The sequence below is a fragment of the Brienomyrus brachyistius genome, chromosome 6, assembly GCF_023856365.1.
Source record: "Brienomyrus brachyistius isolate T26 chromosome 6, BBRACH_0.4, whole genome shotgun sequence".
NCBI classification, from domain to species: domain Eukaryota; kingdom Metazoa; phylum Chordata; class Actinopteri; order Osteoglossiformes; family Mormyridae; genus Brienomyrus; species Brienomyrus brachyistius.
Genome location: NC_064538.1, coordinates 8,199,231 through 8,223,199, shown reverse-complemented (window position 1 = coordinate 8,223,199; position 23,969 = coordinate 8,199,231). Strand labels below are relative to the sequence as shown.

General features: G+C 42.3%; 1 protein-coding gene across 4 annotated transcripts in view; it reads right to left on the bottom strand.

Annotated features, from left to right (window-relative positions):
• Positions 1 to 23,969, bottom strand: part of arhgef25a (Rho guanine nucleotide exchange factor (GEF) 25a) — a 58,364-nt gene that overhangs the window by 15,679 nt on the left and 18,716 nt on the right. For 2 of the 4 annotated variants that reach the window (XM_049017930.1, XM_049017933.1), the window contains 5 exons: positions 7,615 to 7,913; positions 6,980 to 7,075; positions 933 to 1,057; positions 671 to 737; positions 294 to 397 (listed from right to left, as the gene is read on the bottom strand). In XM_049017930.1, coding sequence (XP_048873887.1) covers positions 294 to 397; positions 671 to 737; positions 933 to 1,057; positions 6,980 to 7,075; positions 7,615 to 7,913 — 691 coding nt within the window. Of the gene's footprint in view, positions 1 to 293; positions 398 to 670; positions 738 to 932; positions 1,058 to 6,979; positions 7,076 to 7,614; positions 7,917 to 23,969 lie in introns of all 4 variants that reach the window. The other 2 variants (XM_049017929.1, XM_049017932.1) reach the window with 1 other exon arrangement.

The following is a 23,969-nucleotide window of genomic DNA, read 5'->3' as shown; positions in this document are numbered from 1 at the left end:
TTGTGTCAACGACTACTTCATTTGTGTCCCCTCAAAGAGTGACCAACACACCCCCCAGGGACACTATCTCCTCCATAAAGCAATACAGATAAACTCAAGGCCCTCCCAGTAACCTCTCACGCAGACTTATAGTTAGAAGGCAAAGGTAAGAGGAAAGCTGTGATATACTCAAAGTATTTCACAGATATAACAGCATGCCAGGATGCACGTGTATATCTTTCTTTGAGAGGATCTCCCAAGCACTGCAGCTCTCTCTCATGTTACCACACATTGTGATTCGAATCGCTGCTCACTCTTTATGCCAGTCGAAGATCTGGTGGATGTTCCCAAACACAATCTTGTCCTTCCCTTTCATGTCCTCAGGTACCCCTTTGGCGTTCATGGTGGCCATGTAACCCTGCAGCAGAAATTGGCACCATATTGGAGACAACTGTTCTTCCTACGAAATGGTGATTGACACATTGTCTGGCACAAGTCAATTTTGAAGGAACACAGATACTCAAATGCAATTTATTATTTAATACTAGAAATTATTGATGGTTCTTATACACATTTATCATACATGAAATCCTGGAACAGGTTCCAAGATCACCTTGATCCTACACTGGAAAAGTGATTATGGAAGAAAGATAGATTTCACAATTAAGCTTAACGATTGTGACACACTCACCTCCACTATAAGCCCTAGGTCAATCACGTATAGTTTCTCTGTCTCAACCAGCTCCTTCAAGACGTACCTAAAATCATACAAGAAAGGAGAATCTGAGTGCAGTTTCCAGGCCTTTCATTTTGAGACAGGGGTTTTCTGGAAAGCATGTTTTTGATTCAGGAACAATTGTTATGCAATTTGTTTAGCTGCATTGCGTACAATTGAGTTTCCACCATGCTGTTCTTATTTTTAGAGAGCAGAACATGATACCGGCCTCACATACATGCTTTTCTCCAATGCACTCTTCCTTTCCTCTTCACTCTCTGCAACAGCTAATGATAGACTGGAGGAGTCGTCCGTCAGCAAGGAAGCCTCTTCATCAGGTAGCAGATTGGTCCATTGTGCATTCTACGCACACAGAAGACACAGTTTGATAAATGTAATTCTAATAATTTGTAATTCTTCCTGAAATTGAATGTATTCCAATCTGTTTGTAACATTGATGCTTATTTGTTAATTTATTTTTTTAATACATCCTGAGTGGGCTAAAATAAGAAATGTATCACATGAAAGACCTGTTGCTTAGCCAGTTTGGGTCAGTTTTTATGCCTAGGACGAAAGCTGACAAACATTTAAACTGGGCCTGAAAAAGTATAGTTGCAGTTAGCATGGAAAATTATTCTACACCAGTAATACACACAGACCTCGTGAAGTGATAGCATGTAATAGACTGCATTTCACAATGAAATGAAATACATACTTCACTTTAGGGGCACAAATACTTAGAAATAACCCAGTTGCTACTGAATTACAAATCATGAACAAAACGTAAACAAATAGTCACAACTTAAGATCATGTGTCATGGTCAATTAATGATGAAGTATTTCACATGTGTTATTCATTATTTTGTTCCTTCAGCAGTTCACCAAGATTTACAGAATTAACAGATATACTAACAAATATAGTATTTGCTTGAGATAAAGCATGTGACAATTAATTAATGATGAACAAACATGAGATAAGTGTGTAACTAACGATTACAGCTCTCGGGCAGCATGTGGCTCAGTGGGCTAAGCCTGTGTGCCTGTAATCAGAAGGTCACTAGTTCAAAACCCAGCCTCAGCATGTCTGCAGGTCCTTAAGTAAGGCCCTTAACCCCCAGTTCCCTGGGCACCGCTATGGGTGGCTGCCCTTCACAGGCAACTTACTCTACAATGAGCTAGTTGAGGAAGGCATAAAGACAATTTCCCCATGGGGATCAATGAAGCGGGGTGGCATGGTGGTGCAGTGGTTAGCACTGTCGTTTTAAAAGGTTTAAAAGGCCTCACACCTCTGGGACCCAGGTTCAAGTCTCTGCCTGGGTCACATGTGTGTGGCGTTTGCATGTTCTCTCCATGTCATCATGGGGTTTCCTCCAGGTACTCTAGTTTCCCCCCTACAGTCCAAAAACATGCTGAGGCTAATAGAACATGGGGTTTTTGGGATGTGTCCTGGTACAGCAGGGATACTGGTGTATTGCAGGCTTATTGTATAATTATATAAGCATATAAATATAAGCAGCATAATTCATTCAACAAAGGGAAACCTGTCAACATAAGGATCTTCTTTGCATGGTTTAAGAAATTTATTTTCTACCAATGCAATGTTGTTTTTGCTGGGATATGTGCCACAGGAAGACCTTAGCAGATTTCTGTATTGGAAATGTGTCAGTCAGACACCTCACTATGCAGATGTTAGGTCCATGAGTCATATGTGATCCGCCAAAAACTGGAGAAGCTTTCCAACTTAGTGAAGGCTAAAGGCAAAAGGTCTAGGAAAAAGATGAGCCTGAATATAGACAGAGTGAGTCCCTTAGGTGTCATGGTAGAAAAAAAATATATTATCTCATGGTAAGTCATGCGCTTGAGTTACAAAATCCATGCTATCGAATTACTAACTTGAGCGCACAAATTAGTAACTCGAGAGCACGAATTACTACGAGATAATAATTGTTTCTACCGTGACACCTAAGGGGCTCTGTATTGTACACATGTAGGAGTGAAAGGTTTACATCTAAGCTGTATGGGCTGATTACATGACCAGGAGCAGCCGTTGAAAAACAGACATCAGACAGGATAGGCTAGACAGATTGCCCAGTCACATGCACTAATGGCAAAATATGCCCAGAAAAGACAAAGATATAATCTTGTGCCCCTCTGCTTAGCCTACATTTGAAGTTGAATGTTTTTTTTGTTTCAAAATTCAACATGTTAGTGGTAAATACTTGCAACTCCTCATTAACTAATATGGTGAGTGGAGAGATAAAGACATATTTGTAAAATTACACATCTGGACGGAAACCACATAATGTGTAACGTGGCATGCCAGATGTTAATTATGCTCGTGTACCCTCGGAAAATAATACAGCTGCTTTTTCCATGATCATATTGCGTTCGCATATTTCCTTCAGGCCTTTTCAGATTGAACATTTGCGAAAGGGACACTGGGGGGACCGGGGGGGGGGGGGGGTGAAAAGGGAGGTCCTGATGGTGGATGCAAAATGGAAATGGGGAACCAGAACCCGCACAAAGGGAGCGACAGAGAGCCGTAATGGCGTGGGTTGCCAGGGTGACGAAAGTACATCAGCCAAATAGTGGTGACAGTGCAGGAATGATAACAGGGGTGCAGCCGTTAGTAGAAAGCAGGATGTATGAACCACTGCATCACTCAGACTGCAGCGGAAAGAGAGGGTGAGGACAGAAAACAGAGGAGCACTGATGGAAATCTGTATTCTGTTGAGTGTGCAGCTACGTGGCTTCTCTAGGCAGTGACCATCATTTTGCTGGGTTTCCTTAAGAGTTGTGCCTACTAAGGTTTATATTGTCATATGTACATAGCAAAGGGAAATTGTTACTAGAATGTTTCCTGCTGCCAAATAAATACCAATGAAATGCAAATAACAGGACCAACATAGACAACCATTCTGTCAGCATTAACATTTCCTGTCAGCGAAAATCATGGCGGAAGAAGGCAAAATAAACAGGAAAGTTGACTTCCATTTCCCAGTTTGTATTCCATTGTATGGTTTGTTTTCAGCCATTGAATATTCCGTCCTTGTAGTTTAGTCTGATACACTTCATGCAGAAATATCCACGCAAAACCTGAATTCCTTTTTTTTACAGCGTGGGTGACACTTCAAGACCCAACTGGTGACCATGGAAATCAATACAGATACTTCAAAGCTTAAATTCAAAAACTGCATCCATAAATGGAATGAGGGAGAATAAATACAGTAGCCCTGTGTCTTCTCTGTGTGTGGTCTGCATGCCCATTTGTCAAAGTCTGCACCCTAAAGTCTACACAATACACCGAGGTGGGTAGTTCAGATCCAGTAAGTAAAAATCCAGACCAAGATTTGGTTTCAAGCAACCAGTTGAGTACTCCGTGACTATGATTTATTTAAACTTGGTCTGGATTTTTACTTTCTGGACCTGAATTATCTACCTCTGCCATTGCACATTTAAAGTCACCATTCACAGCCACAATAACAACAGTTTTTTACATTGTCAGGGGAAAAGTTGAACTGGAATTACACAGCTGTAAATTGTCGATAAACGTTAAATGTTAATTTTGGTTTTTCCCAAACCGCTTTTGCAGTCAGACCACCCAACGACGCTGTGATCCCTGTATTTCCTCTTGTTTGTTTCCAGGTTTGCATCTCAGCAATGTGTGCTTTGCCATAGCTTACCTCCGTCACAGTTCTGCTCTGGTGAGTCTGAATACACCCTTAACTCAACAAAACTCCAGATTACACACGCATCCCTGCAATATGCCAGTATCCCTGCTGTACCAGGGCACACCCCAAAAACCCCATCTTCTACAGCTTAAACCAGTGTTTCCCAATCTGGTCCTCAGGAACCCACAGACAGTCCACATTTTTGCTCCCTTCAAGTTCCTGGCAGGGAAATGTGGTCTGTCTGGTAGGGAGCTCCGTGGGAGCAAATACATGGACCGACTGTGGTTCCCAGAGGACCGGATTGGGGAATACTTAAAACCATAAAAAATCATAAAAAACCTACTATATAGTGGTGTTGCTATTGTGATATTCATGGTAACTGTGAGTCAGGTAGTAGAGTGGCTAAAAATATATAAATGTATAAACAGGAGTGAAATAAAAATATTACTACCAACAAGGACCAAGTACTGAATACTGACTACTGAATCTTTTATTCACCAAGTACAGAAGAAGTACAAGGAATTTCTTTTGATGCGGGTGATGTCATGACACATCGAACGAAAGTATTATTGTATATGTAGCATTTGGATGAACCACCAGCAGACTTGTGATAATGCAAATAGTTTATCTTAGTTTTATAAAGTATTTGTGTACTGGGTTGTCCTTCCTTTGTCATCATTGGGTGTGGGGCATGACATAACAAGCTCTGGTTTTGGTTTAGACAAAATTCCCTTTCCATTCCCCACCCAACCCTGCCATAAAGGTATGAGGACCCCCCCCCAGAACAATATTAAATTACACAACCGCTTAACCGCTCAACACCAAGGCACCTCATTATAGCCAAGACCCAGGCTCCATCCAGGAGCCAGAGCTGTGCTAAAATCCAGAGTCAGCTGACAAAGGATTTGTCTACGGTTAGGAACGGCGGCGGCGTCCAGCAGCTCGGCACCACACCGGCATTCCTCACAGAGTTCCTGTCCTGCGATACTCTCTTGGCATCACCTGATCGTCGGATTCCATGCTCTATTTTTACCAGATGTGCTACAACAAAAACTATTGTAGTTTGTTTCCTGGCATATTTTATTTGCTTTATTTTACACCAACAGGCCATGTTTAATCAGCAATGGTTTTTAATAAAGAATGAGCTCTCCACTCAAGAAAAAAATTCACCCTCGAGTGGCAGTGTCTCCGTTTATCTCTCTGCACTGAGGAGTATCATGTCTTCAAAAGCTGCTACTTGTTGTGTAACTCAATGTGACACCTAAACAGTATGTGAAGAACTTCTGTAACCCATTATGTTTTTTTACGATCATTTAATGCTCATAGTTTTCCTTCAGCCAAAAAATAATAAAAATACCAAATATGGATGATCAAAGGTTCACCTATCACCATAATGGTTTCATTCACCCCAGGATCAGACCATAGCTTTTTCTCCAGAGAATAACAGCAAAAAAGCATGATCACACTTATACCTATTATTCATCTAAAATATTTTTAGTGCAAATGCATAATATATTGAAAGATTTTTAATCATGCCCTTTGACTACTTCCATGTTAGTTTTGAGTGGACTGAGCTCTGGTACATTTTGCCTCATCCGGGGTCTGGCTCTTGTTTGCTTGCCAGTGCAAGGCACCAATCTGCCTGAAATTGGTTTCTCCCATAATGGGCCATGCAGGTTTAAAAATTCATCATAGCATTTTATGGTGTCTCGTAGGTTTTACTTGCCATTTTGGATTGCGGGCATGCTAAGGTCTGAGGTCATACCTATTCTTCTACATGCACTCAGTTACTCCAAAGGAATAATTATTTTGCAGCATTGATATAAACGTTGGTATAAACATCCCTTTTATTTGTGATTATCTCACCAAATAAAATGGAATCATTGCATAGCGTGTCTGACTGCAGAAATGCTAATGGCTGCCTGATCGCTAGCGTTTGTTCTTTCTCCACTGTTTTTCATTGAGTAAGTCTCCACAGGGCCTGCAGACTGAGTGGTTCTGTTTAATAACCGCAGTGACAGACTGGGTAACTGCGTATATTCACATGGATTAAGGATTCCTGTAAACAAGGCCATTGTCCACCTTTGTGCTTCACTTATCCACAGATACCATTTTCCATACGCAGGCCCTGTTTAACATAAATTATTAACGTTTGAACAAAAAGCAGTGAGTTTATGTGTCTGTGTATGATGTGCATGTATGTTTTTATGCACTATGCATTATGAATTATGTATTTATCTGTCTGTGTTTGTGAGTGTACACACTCAAAAGTTCTTGTCCCCTGCAAGAAAAAACATTTTAAGAAGATTTATACAAGATAAATATTTCACATTTTTTTAATCTAATGGAAAAGATTTAAGTAAGAAAAAGGCAGTCAGATGGAGGACCCCTTAAATATAGCTGTGTGTGGTTATGGTTAGGGCAGGGTGGGGTTTAAAGTTGTCAAATTTAGCATTAGCATTTTTTCCTATAGAAATGGATGAGCGGTCCCCAAAAAGATATGATTGCACGACTGTGTGTGTTTGTCTGTGTGTATGCGTGTTTGTGTGTATGTGTATGTGTATGTGTATGTGTATGTGTATGTGTACGTGTGCGGGTGCGCAGTAGCACTCACCTCACAGCCAGCCAGTGCAGACAGCAGGCCGTGAGACGGTGAGGTGGGTGGGCTCCCATCTTCAGGGTGACCAGGACCTGGATCATCTCTCCATTCCTGCAGATGCACGGAACGTTCAGGTTAGGCCTTCCCGAATGTTGGCAGCCAACTAAGTGCTTTAAAGGGGCAGTTCACCACAAAACAGAAAAACAGGCATGTTTTAGAGGGATCTATCCATCTAGGTTTCCTAAGAGTTGTCTAGCTTTGGAGATATCAGCCGTAGAAACTCCACAGACCACGAGCATCTTCTGCACAGTGATGTGATGGGTGTGTGGGGTCTAGTAGAGGAAAATAATTAAACTGCTCACTACAAAGTCTGTGGACTATCTTCCATAACTGGGTCAGGATTTCTGGTAAGAGACGTTGCTGTTGGAGTTGGAGAATAACATAGATGGATATATAGCACTAAAGTCCATCTAAAACATACTTTTTCAGTTTTGGGTGAACTGTCCCGTTAAGAGCTTCCTACTTAACCATGTTGCTCCACCCACAATTTTCCTCATGGCAGATTAGTTATTATCTCTACTAGGAAGCTGAATCAAAGTGAATTGCTATCACTGTTGCTCCCTGGCTGCTGAAAGGAGGTTGCGCCTCACCACAGTTGGGAGCACCGTCATTCCATCTTCCTGCCCATGGATGGTGCCCAGGTCCTGGGTCTGCGAGCTAGGCGGGGGCTTTGTACCATCGGTTCGGCATACTGTCCGCTCGCCCTTGCTGCCCCCGCTGCTAGGCCCGGCACTCAGCTTGCGCACTGGGTTGGTGAGCCACTTCTTGAGGGTGCTGATGGAGCGGCGGGAACCGGGAGAGCCGGGGGCAGAGCCTCCAGAGGCCTGGGGGGGCAGTGATGCCACCGAGGTGGAGATGCTGCCCTCGCTGCCAGCCACAGAGTATGACTCTGCTGTGAGGGGGGAGACATGAGTGATGGGAACAGGAGGTCAGTGGCAGGAGGGATGGGGGGACGGGGGGAAGGGGGGAGGGGCTTAATGGCAGGATAAACAAAAGAGGACCCAGGACAACACCTGCTAAAATCATTCCTAGTTTTCTAGATTTTTGCCTCTGGGACAAGTTCTGTAACATATTTATATTCAAAAGACACTTAATTTACCTTCACATCTGAAAGAAAACCTTATACAACAAAACCACACACTCTAATATTGAAAAAAAATCTGCCTAAAATGTATAATAACTAATACATTGTTTTTTTCTGTAATGGTTTAGCAGCAATATTATATTGGTGAATAAATTTAAATCAGTCACATTTTTTGTCCCTATATTGAACAGATAATTTTAGTATCACCTTAGAAAATGGCAGGAAGGTGAAGGAAAAGTCAGTAAAATCTGTATAGCAAGCAAATAATGGAAAGTTTAAGGACAAGTTTGTTTATCTGGTTTAGCATTTGTGCATAAAATAAGCTTGTCAGTTTTTGCTTATTTCAAAATCATTTTTAATCCTTTGAACTGTCAAATCCCAAATTTGACATTTAATAAGTAGTATAACAAAAAGTCAACACAATTAAATGGGGGCGAGGGGAGGGTACCACTGCGCCTTCCTGCTCTTCAGCAGCTCAGAAGAGGAAGGGAGTGCTAAAGCAGAGAGGGCTGCCACCTCTGGGTGTGAGGCTAGGAGCAGATAATGGCCCACACCAAGCCAGCCTGCACTGCACAATTCTGCACTGTGGGATAAAACATCCATTTGGACTACTGGCAGGATTTAAACCCTGTGCCAGAGGAGAATATAGGTGCAGCTGTCATTTAAATGATTATGAACAGCCACATGCAGCACAGAGTTTTGTTACATAGTGCGTGGTGCTTTATCATCGTTGTGTGAAGCAGACAGGAAGGTCTGCGTCAGTGTTCTTGGCTGTTGTGTGACCCTTGATTACTAAGAATAGTCCAGACACAAATCACACACTGAGTCTCCGGGAGGAACGTTACAGAGATCATGGGAACAATGTTTGCGGGGGGGGGAGGGGTTATTTTAATTCTGAGCTAGAGGAGGATCATTCATTACGCTCAGGCCTTGCACCTCCACTCTTCCCACATTAGCAGATTAGACACGCATTTAGGAAAGTATCCAGTATGTCATCCTCAAGTCCTTTTCTGTCCTTTATGAATCCATGTGACCAGTGGTGACAAAGACACACGGGTTTCTCTATGTTCACAATCAAGGGTGGCGATAATGTTGATATTTACTGTGATAATTCAGGTGAATTCAGTGGCATTAAACTGACCTTAAACTGTGCATATCCTGGGTCTTTAAATGACATTCTTGTTATAGAAGCGGTGAGGCAAACTAGGCATGAATGCTTCATGACTTAGAACCCAACTCACCTTTAATAAATTGAAGTGATTTGCTTCAGATCAAGGACAGGGGCAAACAGAATCATACTCACAACTACTCGATGTGTATGATTTGCTTGGTGCTTGCTGGTTGGTGTGTGTGTATGCAGTACCGCTGGAACCAGGGGGAAGTAGCATGTACCCTCCAAAATTTCATTTTCAGTCATTTATTCCCCCCAATAAATAAACCTTTGCATTTTAAATTACTATAAAGTTGTACCAATCCCCCCACCCCAGTGTCAAGCTCTCTTTTACGCCATTGTGTGTATGACATGTATTTGAGCAACAGATATCAGAATGAAGGGAGGTCAATGAGAATTTCTCAGCATAGATAAGACACATTTTATATCAACACCAAGAGGTTTAAAAGTCGTGGTTCTCTGACTGGAGGTCACATTTTCTTTCTGTGTTTGCACTGGTTACCTCCTATAGTGCAAAAACATTTTAGGTGTCTCTAAAATTTCCATCACTGCTAGCGTCTGCATAGCAATGGACTAGAATCTAGTTATGCAAGTTAAATAATATAATCTACAACTGTGTATTGTAAAGCTGACGTGTTTAGGAATGCATGGCCCTACATCTGAAGCTGCTCTGGGTTCACACATTCCAGACCTTGTGACTGATGCCTTTGCTGAGCATGAAAATGCCAGGATTAGTAAATGGCTGTAGGTGTTACAAGAACTTCGCACTCCAAGAGACAGAGACAGCTACCAGATATTCTATTTGTAGTCCTTGCATGATGAACCATAGAAGAATGAGAATAGATCCTCATCATCCACAGTTTTTTTTGTATTTTAGCACATGCATAACTTAAGTCAGATTAATCAGAATAGCACAAATGCATGCATATGTATATCGAACACTGTAATCAGAAATTTCTGAAGGTCTGCTTTCGTTTAATCTTACCGCTTGATGTGTGCTGCGCTTTCCAACAAACAGGACATGTCTCCTGTTGTCACACCATAGCAACACGGTAAAGGCTTTCCGTCATTATTGTTTATATAAGGGCCTGCTGGGTGGAAAATTAGCTTTGGTCAAACGAGCGGATTCAGAAAGGGAAATACTGCAAAGCTAGTGCTTAACCTGGGATAAGCTGATGTCGTGGTGCAATTAACCTCCAGGGGCTATGATACAAAAATATGGTTAGTGGGTGGCACTGTGGCCTCATACCTCGAGGTTAGTGAGTCTGATTGCTGCCCCAGCTTAGGGCAGCCTTTGCATGGCTTTCCTCAGGAGGCTCCCGCTTCCTCCCAGATTCCCCAGATGGCTTCTGCAGATTGGTCTATAACTGTGTGCCTACTGTGCTGGTGTGCTGCCCTGTGCAGGATATACGCCCCCTACTGCTCTATACTTCTTGGATTTGGCTCTAGGCTCACCGGAACCCAACATTAGATAAGCAGTGATGGAAGATGGATGGATGTGTGCAATGCACAGACAAGGCAGCAAGCTGAAGGTTCCTTTTACCTGACCTTACCTACACATGGCACAGATTCCTGCTAGTCTAGCGTATCATCTGAGAAAATATACCGTAAATGTGGAAATGAATACAACATGTTTCTTTACTTGGATTGCAGTTTTCCCCTTGGGGCTTACGTAATTAATGTATCCAACTTTACCTAAAACTGTAATTTAAAGGTTTATTTGTGTGTCACAACCCTAGATAACTTGTAGCCCTTCAGCAAGTCATGTGGTTATCAGAAATATGAAGGAGGACGACCTATCCAGCTTTTTATAGTGCCATTATAATGAAGCCTTTAGTTGATTTGTGAAATTACTTATGAAGATGAAACTTCAGTGTTTCAGAGGGGCTTTCACAAACATGGGTCATACATGCCCCCCCTCCCTAAAATCACAGCATAATTTGAATCCAGAATACTTCACATTTCCAAATTCAGTATTTTTACTCAGACATAGCATGCAGCACATTTCCAAACGTACTTTTGGTTTGCACAGAAGGAGATAGGTATCCAAACAGTGCTCTTTTTGCATGAAAACAAAACACCTTTTTATGAACATTTACAAAGCCTTCCTACTAATGGGGTGCCATGAACAAACAGGATGTTTATTGTAGCCCCTGGTTAATTCCTCCCTTTTGTGTTATTTCACTGGATTTATGCTGCTTATCTCAGGGTCAATTAATCATGCATTGCAGCAGGAGATGCACTGTGGGTGTCAGGCAGAGAAAAGTAGCCCTATTTTGCTTAAAATGCCCTTCCGAAGAATTAATCTGAAAGAACTTTTGAGAATATCTCAGCCCTATGAAAACTAGAAACACAACATCACAACAAATCTGCAAAATTCCGCATTTTAAAGAACTTTTTTTCCTTGATAGTGAAAATAGTAAATCATTCATATTTGCTTCATCTTCCCAATCATGGGCTTAGGGCACATTGGTGCACCATTTTAGAAATTGTAAGTGCACATGGAAAACTCATTTGTGTGATCCAATTGCCCTTGACTGGTAACAGAGTGAGTGGGCTTCTTGGTTTGGGTGGTAGCAAACCAGACTTTGAGCTACATGAGCCCAGGATGGAGAAAAAAGTGGACAGGAAGAAGATTACATTACACAGCTGGGGCGCACCACGCATCCTGAGGTCGAACAGTCTGACATCTTTGGAATTTGTGGGAAAAACCAGAGCTCTTCGTTACATCTCAATCTGCTGCTAGTCTGAAAGAACAACTAAGACGGAAATAAATAAAAAAATGACTGAGCAGATTTTTGTTGCTTTTCTCATTTCTGGTTGCATCCCGGCATCACTGAAATAAAGATTATTTATGTGGGCACGAACACAGGGCCTGTGTATAAATCACATGAGTTACTAAAGCTACAGACCTTCCTGAAAATATTCCAGTGAAAAGAAGGTGGTCCATTTCTATCAGTCAACCAGGTAACATTTAGTACACAACAGCATTACAAACCTAGGGATGTTGGAGACAGAGTATAATAATAACTTTAAATTTGGCGTAGAGGAATCTAACAGTTTTTAAAACAATATGTTGAAAGAGGATGCAAAGCCTTACAAAAGAAAATTGCAGAACATTTCCATTTCTCATGTCATTATTGATTTTTTTAAAATGCATGACTCATTTGCTTGTTCTTATACTGCTCCTAGAAATGCAAACTTTTATCAAACAGCATGTGGAAGGAAGGTATTTATAACCAGGGAAAGCAGTGACCATAACATGATGACAAACAGACGTAAGTGATAATCCCTCCTTATCTCCTGCCTTGAAGACCCATGAGATAGTACTGTCGCTGAGCTCAGCCTCAATATAAAAATCCATCTAATGTAAAAGGACTCAATGCATAATACAGTCTCGGCCGTAATCGGGAATCCTGTGCAAAAAGAAGTTTCAGATTGTGTCATCTGAAGGGGCCGAGATTAAATACAAAGAGGTACCCCCTTGAATCAAATCACCATGACCTATGTGGTGTTATAATAATGACACCTTTATTGATCCTTGTGGGGAGGTTCCGTTTTAGGCCTCATCCACACGCATTTTTCCTCCTCGGTTGTTAAAATGAAATCCCTGTCTAAATGAAAATGCTAAAATGCGCTGTCAAGAGCAATATAATTCTAACAAGACAGCCATGTTGACCAAGCAGAAGCCTTATTACCAGTTCTGCTAGGCTAAAAGCAGCTAATGTAAGCAGCAACAGTGAACGGTTTGACATCAAAGAAAGTGATGTCAATTTTCTGAAAATCTTCACCCTGAAGGGGGTTTTACAAAAGCTCCGTTTTCAGTGATGTAAAACACCATTTGCATGTGGAAGAAAGGCCAAAACGCATAGAAAAACCTATATTTTTAAAAATACATAGGCCTTAGTCTACTCCTATCTTGTTCTCCATGACACACATGTAGGTGAGAGGAAGCTTGACAGTGAAAGGCAGCCACCCATGGAGCTGGGGGTAAGGGTCTATCTCACAGGCTCATGGACATGTGACTGTTCGGCCAAAGCCATGCTCGAACCGCCAACCTTCCGCCCACAGATACAGAGGCTTAGCCCACTTAACCACACGTCATGTATCCAAATGAGAAACTTCTTCCAGAGATTCCCTCACATAACAATGTCCTTTTAAAATTTTCATTGATGTCCACTGACCCCTGTGTGCATCAAGATGTTGCCGGGCATTCTGCCTGTTAGTGTAGATAAGCTCACGCAGTATGAGTGCTGCCATTTACTAATCCTGTCTGCAGCATTCTTTTAGCTTGTGTTTGTCTTTGCATAGTCAATATTGGCTATTACCCCCTTCTGTGCTGCCTCCTCTTATTACCTCTGCACTCACTACTAACCTGAGGGGTACCATCGCCACTATCACCAGAAGTTGACAGGGGGCACTGCTCTGGTGCACAGCAAGGCTACACGGGTAACATCTCCCCCGTACCATGCAGAAAACATACTATGATGAGCACTTGGAAGCACGTGGAGCCACCTCATCCATCATCTGCTGGGGCGTCCATTACTCTTGGAAGACCTACTCCCAAGAGCTTCGCTGACTCAGCTGGGTTTCTTTCGTTTAGCTGAGTTTATTTGGTTTTGAACATGGAGAATTAAGTGATGAGTGGGGTACTCCCATTCAGTCAGCATGCCCTGAAGGGTGGGAAGGGAAAACACAAGGGAAGAAATCCAAAGATCACTTGGAACAGTTGTGTAGTACGGGAGGAGGAGGGACCAAGACGGTGCATGAGAAATTGTTGGCCTGGGGTTTTACAGTGGTCACATCTGGAGTAGCTGTCCACCATCGCCTGCCCAGAACATCAAGGGTCACAGTGACTTCACAGGCCACGAAGGCATGTCCTGGTCATGCTGTCCTACTGGTTAATCGGCAAATCAGCGACCACACATTTAATCTGTTTTATTAAAGAAATGACACAAAGTTATGTACAATGACAGAATGCTGCACATTTTCTCCCGTACGTAGTGTCTTTTTCAATTGCAATGACCTAGTACACGCAAAACTGAAACGATGAGTGAGGGCATGAAGCCTGAAAAACATTATGCCGAAATCTCTACACAGATACAACCGAAGCTGTGTAAATCACAAAAGGAAGGACAACAGCACACAATATCCTGTTGCTTGCATAAGTGCTACGTTGCTAAATTCAGTGCTTTGTTGCTATGTTCAGTGCTGTGTCACTTGCTATGCTCAGTGCAGCACTCTGTGGATCACTATGTCTGTCGTTTGGCTTTTCTGCCCTTATTATCTAGACCACAGGATATCATTGTCCAGTGCGGCTGAAACTCTAATCACAGCTGATTTCACCAGTATAATCTTATGACAGCCCAAGCTGAGTTTCCAGTGCCGTGTTAAAAGACATAATCAAGTTCCAGATGGAATCCTTCCTGTAGGATGCCTGCTATCTTGTACAGAGACTCTGTGCAGCTGCACGTTTGGCAGAGGGCATAGCTGCCGCAGCTGCATGGGGGTGGCATGCGCGGGCGCACAGGGACGGCTCTGCAACAGGCCTGACCATATGGCCTGTGAACAACATGGCCACACCTGGACCGAGGAAAAGCAGGGATCTCCGAGGCATTCCCAGCTGAGAAAGAAATCAGTCACAGTGTACGTTGTAATGTAAACCTTTCTGATGGCTTGTTCTCTGCAGCGTTCCCTCTCATCTCAGCCGCTGCATTTTTGTTCCCCCCCACAGACATGCACATCTTTCAATCAAAATAAAAGTATTATCCAGCAGAGAGTAGTTCACTGTACCACTGTACAAGGATCGAGAATTAAAAATATCTCTTGTCATACACTAGCATTAACTACACTGAATTGGAGACATTCTCTGTATCTGTGGAAGATGTTGCATGCCTGTAAAACATCCGAGAACAAAGAGGCAACAGACAATGGCTGTAGTGGCACTCAAACTGTGGATCATGAGACCATTTTCTGAATATGTTACATTTTACCTACCCCCCCCCCCCCCCCCACTACCCCCCACGGACCTCATTCAGTGACCATGAAATAGGCTTCAATCTAATCAGAGGCTCGGGAAAGAAAGGGTCAGAAGACTTCACCAGTGTTTTTGGGGGACCACATATTCCAACAATTCAATTGGCCAACAATCCCTCCCTAGGAATGAATATACTGGAAAAATCAGCTTACAAACCCTTAGCTTCTGTTAGAGGTCACAGTGGGTCTGAAAGATCTCAGCTATGCAAAGATATTCAGAACTGATCCGAGGTTCCTATGGGCAAATTCCTTAGCTTGATAGAACATTTGCCTCCTCACAGACGTCTGATCGCATTCCAGAGGTTTCCGATTCCAAGGTTTAACAGAAGAAAGACAAATCAAATCCTCAGTCAAACCTTCATATCAGTGTTTGCCTTAACCAACACAATATTCAGGGCTGAAATGCAACATGCCAATAACCCATGACCCACTAAGTATTATTATTGGAAGAACAGCATGAAACAAGATTTAAGCACTCCAGAGGATGACTCAGAGTTTAGTAATAGTGGGATGGATCCAGCATGCTTCATTCACAGCACAGTGTCTGCTCACCATCCAGTCAGGGCTAGGATAAGAACAGTCAAACACCTGGATATCTCTGTAACCTCACTCAGGCTCCTGAAGAAGTTGCAGCTCAAACTACGCTTCCTATAAAGCTGCTCTTTCTTCCTGGATTCAGCACAGGGAAGCCATTAGAGTTTCTGATTTTCATTTATTCCATCTGATTCCTTATTAGGTACTTATTAGGAAGTGCATTTGGCCGAGATTCACTACCAACGGTTGACTCAAATGAACTGTTAAATGTCACTGAAGGTAAACTTAGCACAACAATATAAATGTGCACACATCTACAGACTTACTCTCACAGTTACACAAAAACCTACATGTACACCCACATTATGGTAATTAGACGTTGCCTGTCTCCCCCTGAGACCTTGAGCTATGATCCTCCTTACATCTACTGTCATTTTCTACCTGCTCAAATTGCCATAGCAACTACGGAAGAAGGAGAACTGAGGGACACCGAAGGCTGTTGATATCTAAACAGACATTGCACTAGTAGTGACACACCAGTGCTCATTTTACAGAAGTTATCCATTTTTTAAATATTAATAAAAGCAGGCATTTTAATAAGATCTTACATCACCAAGCTAAGCTCGGTCTTTCCATCTCTCTGCCATCCTCTCTCATTCTGCCTCTTAGTTCATCCACCAATCTTTCTTTGAAGTGCTGATCTGGATTCAAATCTTTGTGCATCTTATGTAAAATATATTTTCAATGGAGCAAAATATTTCAAACAATACACATAAATGTACTTATTCACCACTTAGCAATTCGCTATTCAGGAATAATTTGCTACAGCCGTCTCCCTGAAAGAATAAAATGCATTATGAGAGATTAGAAATGCAGCCTGTACACTTGGAAACCCAGGCAAGGCTCCCCTTACATTTATCCATATTAATGACACCATCCAGAGTCAATAACTAACCTACTTCACTTTTTTTCTACCTGTGTCCTGACAAGACACATAATCCTTTTTATATATGCTAATGGCTGTGGTTTGTACTACATGAGACCATGTTTGATTCTGGTATGTTTAAACAGAAAATATTGGTTTTTAGCAAACAAGCTACAGTCACACCTCGGATTGCAAGTAACTTGGTTTGCGAGTGTTTTGAGAAGGGTCCAGCTGCAGGCGCCTGTAGAGTGGAGCTCCACCGGAAATACGTGACCTCAACTCTGTGTTACAGCAAATAAACCCTAACCTTAACCTTAACCCTAACCATAACCCTAACCGGAGCTCCACTTTATGTTCTTAAAGATCACGTGTTTCCTGTGGAGGTGACGTATTTCCAGTGGAGCTCCACCCTACAGGCATCTGCAGCTAGACCCTATTGAGTGTTTTGCAAGAGAAGCAAATTTTTTAAATACATTTTAACTTGATAAACAACCGAGGTCTTGCCATACGAGTATTACGTATACACGTTGTCTGCCGAATGTCACGTGATCACAACTGAGCCAATGGTTCTTCTCTCTCTCTGCGGGATTGTGGGTAATCGTCTCCCATGCTCGGTCTCACTCGTAAAGTCACAATTTAGTAGAAAAGCACCACCCGAATAAGGGTGTAGCAGTGTGAGTAATGAATCTGTTTAACGACAATGCAATGTTCACATTCCCGCGAAATCAAAAGGAGGCAAAAGCGGCTGTCATTGGATAGGTTCCTTGTTAAAGTTGCACAAAAAGAAAAAGATTCCAGTGAGTCAACAGATAGCAGTGATTCCGTTAGTTATAGTGAAAATCGTCCTACAAAATAACCCTCCTCTTCTCCTCTCTCTCATCTCCCTCACACCATCCACGATTCTTTTCAAAGGTAAAGTGCAGGGTAATTTGTTTTATGTTTTTTTACTTTATATTTCTAGATGGCATCTAAAGAAACTGACTACATCCCGATGTCGGTGTGTTTTATTAGTATGTTATATTAAATTATATTTTGTGAAATGATGTTTTGGATGATCTCTTACTCCCTGAATGTTAAACCACATTCCTGCAGAAATTCCCTCATTTGGAAGTTTGCAAATAAGAGTGGGTGAACCAGTGCTTGTAAAAGTTTATCCAGTTTTCTAGTGCCTGTCTTGTATTTTTGTTTATTAGCTTGCATTCCACTTTCTCATATTTCTTTTTCATGGAGCTCGACACTATACTACAACCTGTATTAAAAATTTTGCTGAATGTTTACTTTAATGAACTGTTAAGAAATCACTGCTCTCTAAGTATCAGTAGCTGTATTCCCCATTCATATTGTACCACATGCAAGAAATAACAATTAAAAACAAACCAGATTAATCAATGCTATTTCTGGACACAGACCCATTTTTTCAGAAACACCTACTGTATGACATCAACTGTTTCATTACGGTTAGTTTACAGATAAAGTAAATGTTCTCCAGGATTGACCGCAAAAAAATCTTACTCTCCCCAGTAAGGAGGAACACCAGCTCTACTTACTAACAAAAAAATAGTTAGAACAAAGTTCCAACGCTGACTTGCCTGGATGTGCCGGGATGAGGGAGGGCAGACCTTGGGATGGGGACCCAGTGGCACTGGGTAATTATGTGATACATCCTACAGCAATATCATCATTTATTTACTGTACCACTCCATAGTGGCCGGCCTGCTTCTCCATGCCATGGTCTGCTGAGAACGCAGCATGAGTTCAGGCGATGCCGAACACCTCAACAAATTCATCAGGATGGTCAGCTCTACCACAGCACTGACCCTGAGCCCTCTGTTGGGAGTAGTGAAGAAGAGGATGGTGACAACATCATAATCAATTCTGCCCATCTACTCCAGGGGGTGCTATCTTGGAGTACATTTGGTCACCGGCTCAGTCCACTATGTTATGAAGAATTTCTGGAGATCCTTCCTGCATTCTGCCATCAGGCACCACAAGGCCTCCATCCAACATGCCACCCCCCCACCCCAGCTACAATACACCAGGAGACAACTCTGCAATAGTAAAAATCTGTGTTGTCTGTTTTCTAACTGCATATAGCATCCACTTATTTTATTATTTTTACTACTATTATTATTTTATATTGTTTACTTATTTTTGTCTGCGCACCTTGCCTGTTTTGCACTAGATGTATGTTTGTGTTTTACATTCTTGCTGCTGTATGTACAAGAATTTCCATCTGGGATCAATGAAGTTCATCAAATGTAATCTCTTCTAATCTTATGTAATCTGTCACCATCAGTGTAAACACATTTCGTCCCACGAAAAGTTTGATAAACTTCCTGTTAGAACATTGTGGAAGGCAAGCATTCCCCCCCCCACCCTTTTTGCAACATACTGCACTGAATCCATTGTGTAACAATACAACCCTTTTCCTATCCAGACACTCGCTCAGTGACAAATGGTCTGTTTACCGAAACTGCAAATGTGAGGTCAAATATATTGTTAAATTATTTTTAAAATATCTTTTAAGAAAAAACATTTGCTTATCATTATATATTCATGTCACGTGTACAGTATGCAAATACAGCCACGGAAAAAATTAAGAGACCACAGCACAATTTTTTGTTTCACTCATTTCTCAATTTATGGGTGTGCAACTCTGAATAATATACTTTTTCCTGCAAATTGCAGCCTGGTTCTTCCCTGTTTCTCATTAATGAAGGACTTCTCCCTTGCTTCATGGGACCTCAGTCAAACTGTGCGAGCAGTGCACTTCACACCTGCACTTAAGGTTTCCCATTCCTTTTGAAGGTCACCTCTGGCATTAGAATGTTGCTTCCGCCGTTTACCTGGCTGGTTTCTGGTCGTTCCCAGTGTCTCCTGCTTTACCTTGTTCTTATGTACTGCTGTCTTAGAAATTTTGAACCTGAAAGCATTCTGCTGCATATATAGAAACTGTATATATATATATACATTATATAACATTATATAATCATTTGTTATAGTGAAGAAAGTCTTAGACTAGCGTTGTTCTCCCACTTGTGGTTTTTCTAAACAAGGTTTGGAATTTGCTCCTGGGTTCAATAACAGGTTCTGTCATTCTTCTCTACAGCACATTTACAAACATATCCTAAGCCTAGAGAAAAGGAGAGATGGAGAAAGGGATGCTGGGATAAACAAAATATGCCAGGAAAGGGTTTTACTCTGCTTGTGGGGAAAAAAAGGTTTGAGTAGGAGGCGATAAGTGGGTTTTGGAGAGTAAATTGCAAGAAAAGCAGGCCTGATACTGCAATGAATGTAATGACACTAGACCAGGGGCATGTGAGATAGAGTGAGTCAGAGCAAGATGGAGAGATGCAGGAGGAGAGATGCATGGGAGGCTGAACTTAGCTCCAGGAATGAACTTAATGCTCCAGTGCAAGTTCAAATTCCTTACTAGTAAATCACACGACTTTCGGCCCAATATTGAGACCAGGCTCATTCTGTCTTCATTCTGTCTGGAGAGGACAGTGTGAGTCGGAGACAGTCTGGCAGAAAGTTTGTGCAAACCGGGACTGAGAGTTGGGGGGTGATCAGTGCAAAAATAACCCTCGCCACTACACAGAGAACAGCCACATTTGCATGTTTTTATGTAGACTATTCATGCCACTTTTTCCAAAACGTGCAAAGATATTCAGGAACCTTATAAGCTCATCTCAAAAAGATATGACATCATGGAAGAAGATACATTCTATTCCTCTGGGTGTGACAGACACCCACCAAAGCACAGGACCAGTGGGGAGGAAGCACCGTCCCTCTCTGCTGGGAAGATGCCAACAGGGCTTTCTTTTCATTTGGGGGGGGGGAATTTGCAAGGAAAACATCAGAGTTCCTGCAGATGGAACGGGGGGGGAGGGAGTACAGGGCCAAAATGGGAGCAGAGCCGCAGTGAGGGTTGTATGCGTCTGAGGGAACTTTGAGACGGTGTGAGCATCCAAGCAGCAGCTGCCAGCACAGCATGTGCTCCAGCTGAAGGCAAATATTCAGGCAGAAGCACCTTTCAGACGTTCTGGGGGAAATGGCGGTTCCCACCGGGGAACACATGCTGTTCCCTGCCGAGCGCCTGATGATCTGCGAGGCCCGCATACCCAGCAGGCTGCCGGATTATTCCTGCCACTATGTTTGTTGTTTGTCTTTGGGGTTCTCCATCCATGGTGGCGGGCCCCTGCCAGTTCTGTTCATGCTATCAGACCTGGATTCAACATAACCCCAAGGGAGGGGGGGGGGGGCCTGCAGCAGCAAAGAAAGACATAAAAAAGGCCCTGGATAGGTTCAGAAACAGGCTGCAGGTGCAGGTTGGAACAGGGTGTAGAACTGGGAGTAGGATGGAAACCATGGGGGGGTGGACCGAAGATGTGAAGTGGGCTCGGTGGTGTAACATCAACTGTGTTGACTGAAGAAGAGAAGGAGCCATCACACATTTCCTTGCGAAAGATTTTAGTAATCAAAAGCCATCAACACCATCCTCAGCAACCAAATGCCTGGAGAGATAAAGCGTGTCTGTCGCATGTGTGTGTGCGTGGGCACACGTCTGACGAGCGTAGCAGCTCGAACCATCTCAAAGAGCAGGGTGTCAGGGAATAGCAGAAATGCTTTCACGCTAATGGAAAGCAGACAAACTTCAGGCCGCTTAATGTGGTTGGTCGGGGTGGTGGGGGGGTGGTAGTGACTGGTAATTGTTGTCAACATTCAGTCATGTCATTTTTTTTCCTCTTGTAGAGGGTCTGTACTGATTCACTGGGACACTGAAACAAGAGATCAAAAAAGCCGGAGAAAAATGCTCAGGAAAATAAAAGGAGTGTAAGATTTCAGACAGCAGAGAGAGGTGCTATTCCTGTAATAATAAAAAAAAAGGTCTCTGTTTTCCACTCTGCCTTGATCAGTAAGATACTATCCTGACAAGATAGAAATGCCCTCTTTGATGTATCATATTATTTATAATTTATACTTTATTTTGTGCTGACAGCATTAAAGAAAAAGTATAATTAAATTTGCTTTCTTAAAGATGCACTTATTTAGAGAAAGCTCAATCCGCAGCTCCATTATTCTGAAAATCTATCTATCTATCTATCTATCTATCTATCTATCTATCTATCTATCTATCTATCTATCTATCTATCTATCTATCTAATCTATGTTTCATCGGAAGCAGATTTTCAAGCTGTCTGACCCCAGCTGATACACCAGCAAACAGACAATTAGGAGGTCTCAACCAAGACATTGAAATGTCAGCACTAATTATTGCTATCCAGCAAACCCGTGCCCTTTATAGTGTAAATCATTCCACGTTGCCATCTCGGTGTAATCTCCTCGGTGCAGCTGTGACTCATACCTCATACGTCATGCCGACACTGGCCCTGGGTGAAGCTATTGACATCACCAATTAATGCACACAGCTCTAGGCCTTGGTGCTGTGTTCTGAAAAGGCCAGAGGTTGTTTGTTCCTGCAGACAGACCAATAAAATGGAAACACCTGCAATCAGGCATGGCTCTCCTCTGCAATGATTGGTCAGTGGTCTGTAACCTCTTTATAACTTGTAGACAGCCTTCCTGCTCACACGTTTATAACAGCAGAGCCAGTCAAACTGAATGATGCACTAATGCACATAAAACATCCAAATGTCTAGAGAGTCTCTCGTTACCTGAATCGCACATTATACAAAAGCAGCTGGTACTGGCTATGGTACTGATGACTTAACCTAGTGCAGTGAACCAACATTTGATGTGAAGATCAAGATTAAAACGAGGTCTGATTAGCATCAACATATCCTCTGCCATTTAGTGAATCTCAAAACGGGGACATTCAGACCTCATTCATGACCAACAAACGACAGACCCAAATATAATGAGCATTTGTCACTGATTTGCAATAGGCTACATCACTCTGTTCCTGAGCAGGGTACTAAAGATGGGAACATAGAAATGTTACTGAGACGTCCCCCATTCACCTTGCTTATTGATGAAAAAAGAAACAGAATATACAGCTGTGGTGTAGAAGACGGATAGATGGCAGATGATATAACACAACTACTTTGTCACTCTTCACCATCCTTCCCAAGCCTAGATTTTATGCCATGGATGCATAGTGAAAAAATAATTTCTGCAGTGTGTGTGTGTGTGTGTTTATATATATATATATATATATTAATGTGTCACAACTGACCTCTCTCTCTTTCTCTCTTTTTCTTGCACGATAAGAACATCATCTTTATACTCCACACACAGCCAAGCAAAGCCAATTAAAATTCAGCTCAAAGCTGGGGTTTCTACTTATTTTGCCCTTTTTACCCTCTTCCACTGTGGTACATTCTGCTCAGACTCCTCAGCTGAATGTAGCAGGCTGCCACCGGCAGTTGCTCTGTTTCAGAGGCACTGTCATGAGGGTGACTTTCTCGCACCCTCCGCAGCCACACCACCAAGCAGCCGCACCCCCCGCCCCACAAAGGGTGAGATATCCCAGTGAGGAACCCTGTCACCTCACCCACTCAAGGGCTTCCAGACATCTGCTCTTTCCTTCTCCCCCAAAAAGAGAGACGTGCAGCCTTGAGTGCATGCACATGGTGATAAACCAAAAGCAGATACTGAAATGGTCCAAAACTAGGATGCCAGTTTTATAACTGAACCTACAGACGCTGGACCTAGTAATAATCCATATTACACAGTAATATCAAAAATTCCATTATTAAGTGCCTGCATTAACAGAAAGAGCGAGTGAAATTTATCCAAGGGATCTCAGTTTGTGCAGTATAACTGTAAATCAAGAAGATGAAATACTGGCAATACACTGCATACAATCAAATCCACACATACATTTATCACACTCTTATGTTACTCATCACACAGAGGTCAGCTGACCTGGCCAACACACACCTGGTGCAAAGCAGGGAATGCTCTGCTCAGTAGGCGAATGTTGCTTGGACCACAGTATGGCATATATTATGTATTTGTCTAAAACTGTCATCTCAACACACTCTAAAGTTGTTTATTTGCTGCTTAAGACCTGTGAAATCATTGTGATACCTACTGAGTCCTAGCCTGCAGTACTGCTATACTATTTACTAGGAGTCCGGCTAAATAAGGACATCCATCTTCGGAACACTTACCCATTACAGGACCTACCAAAGGCAACAGAGGGCACAGATGTGCACACACTCAAAGG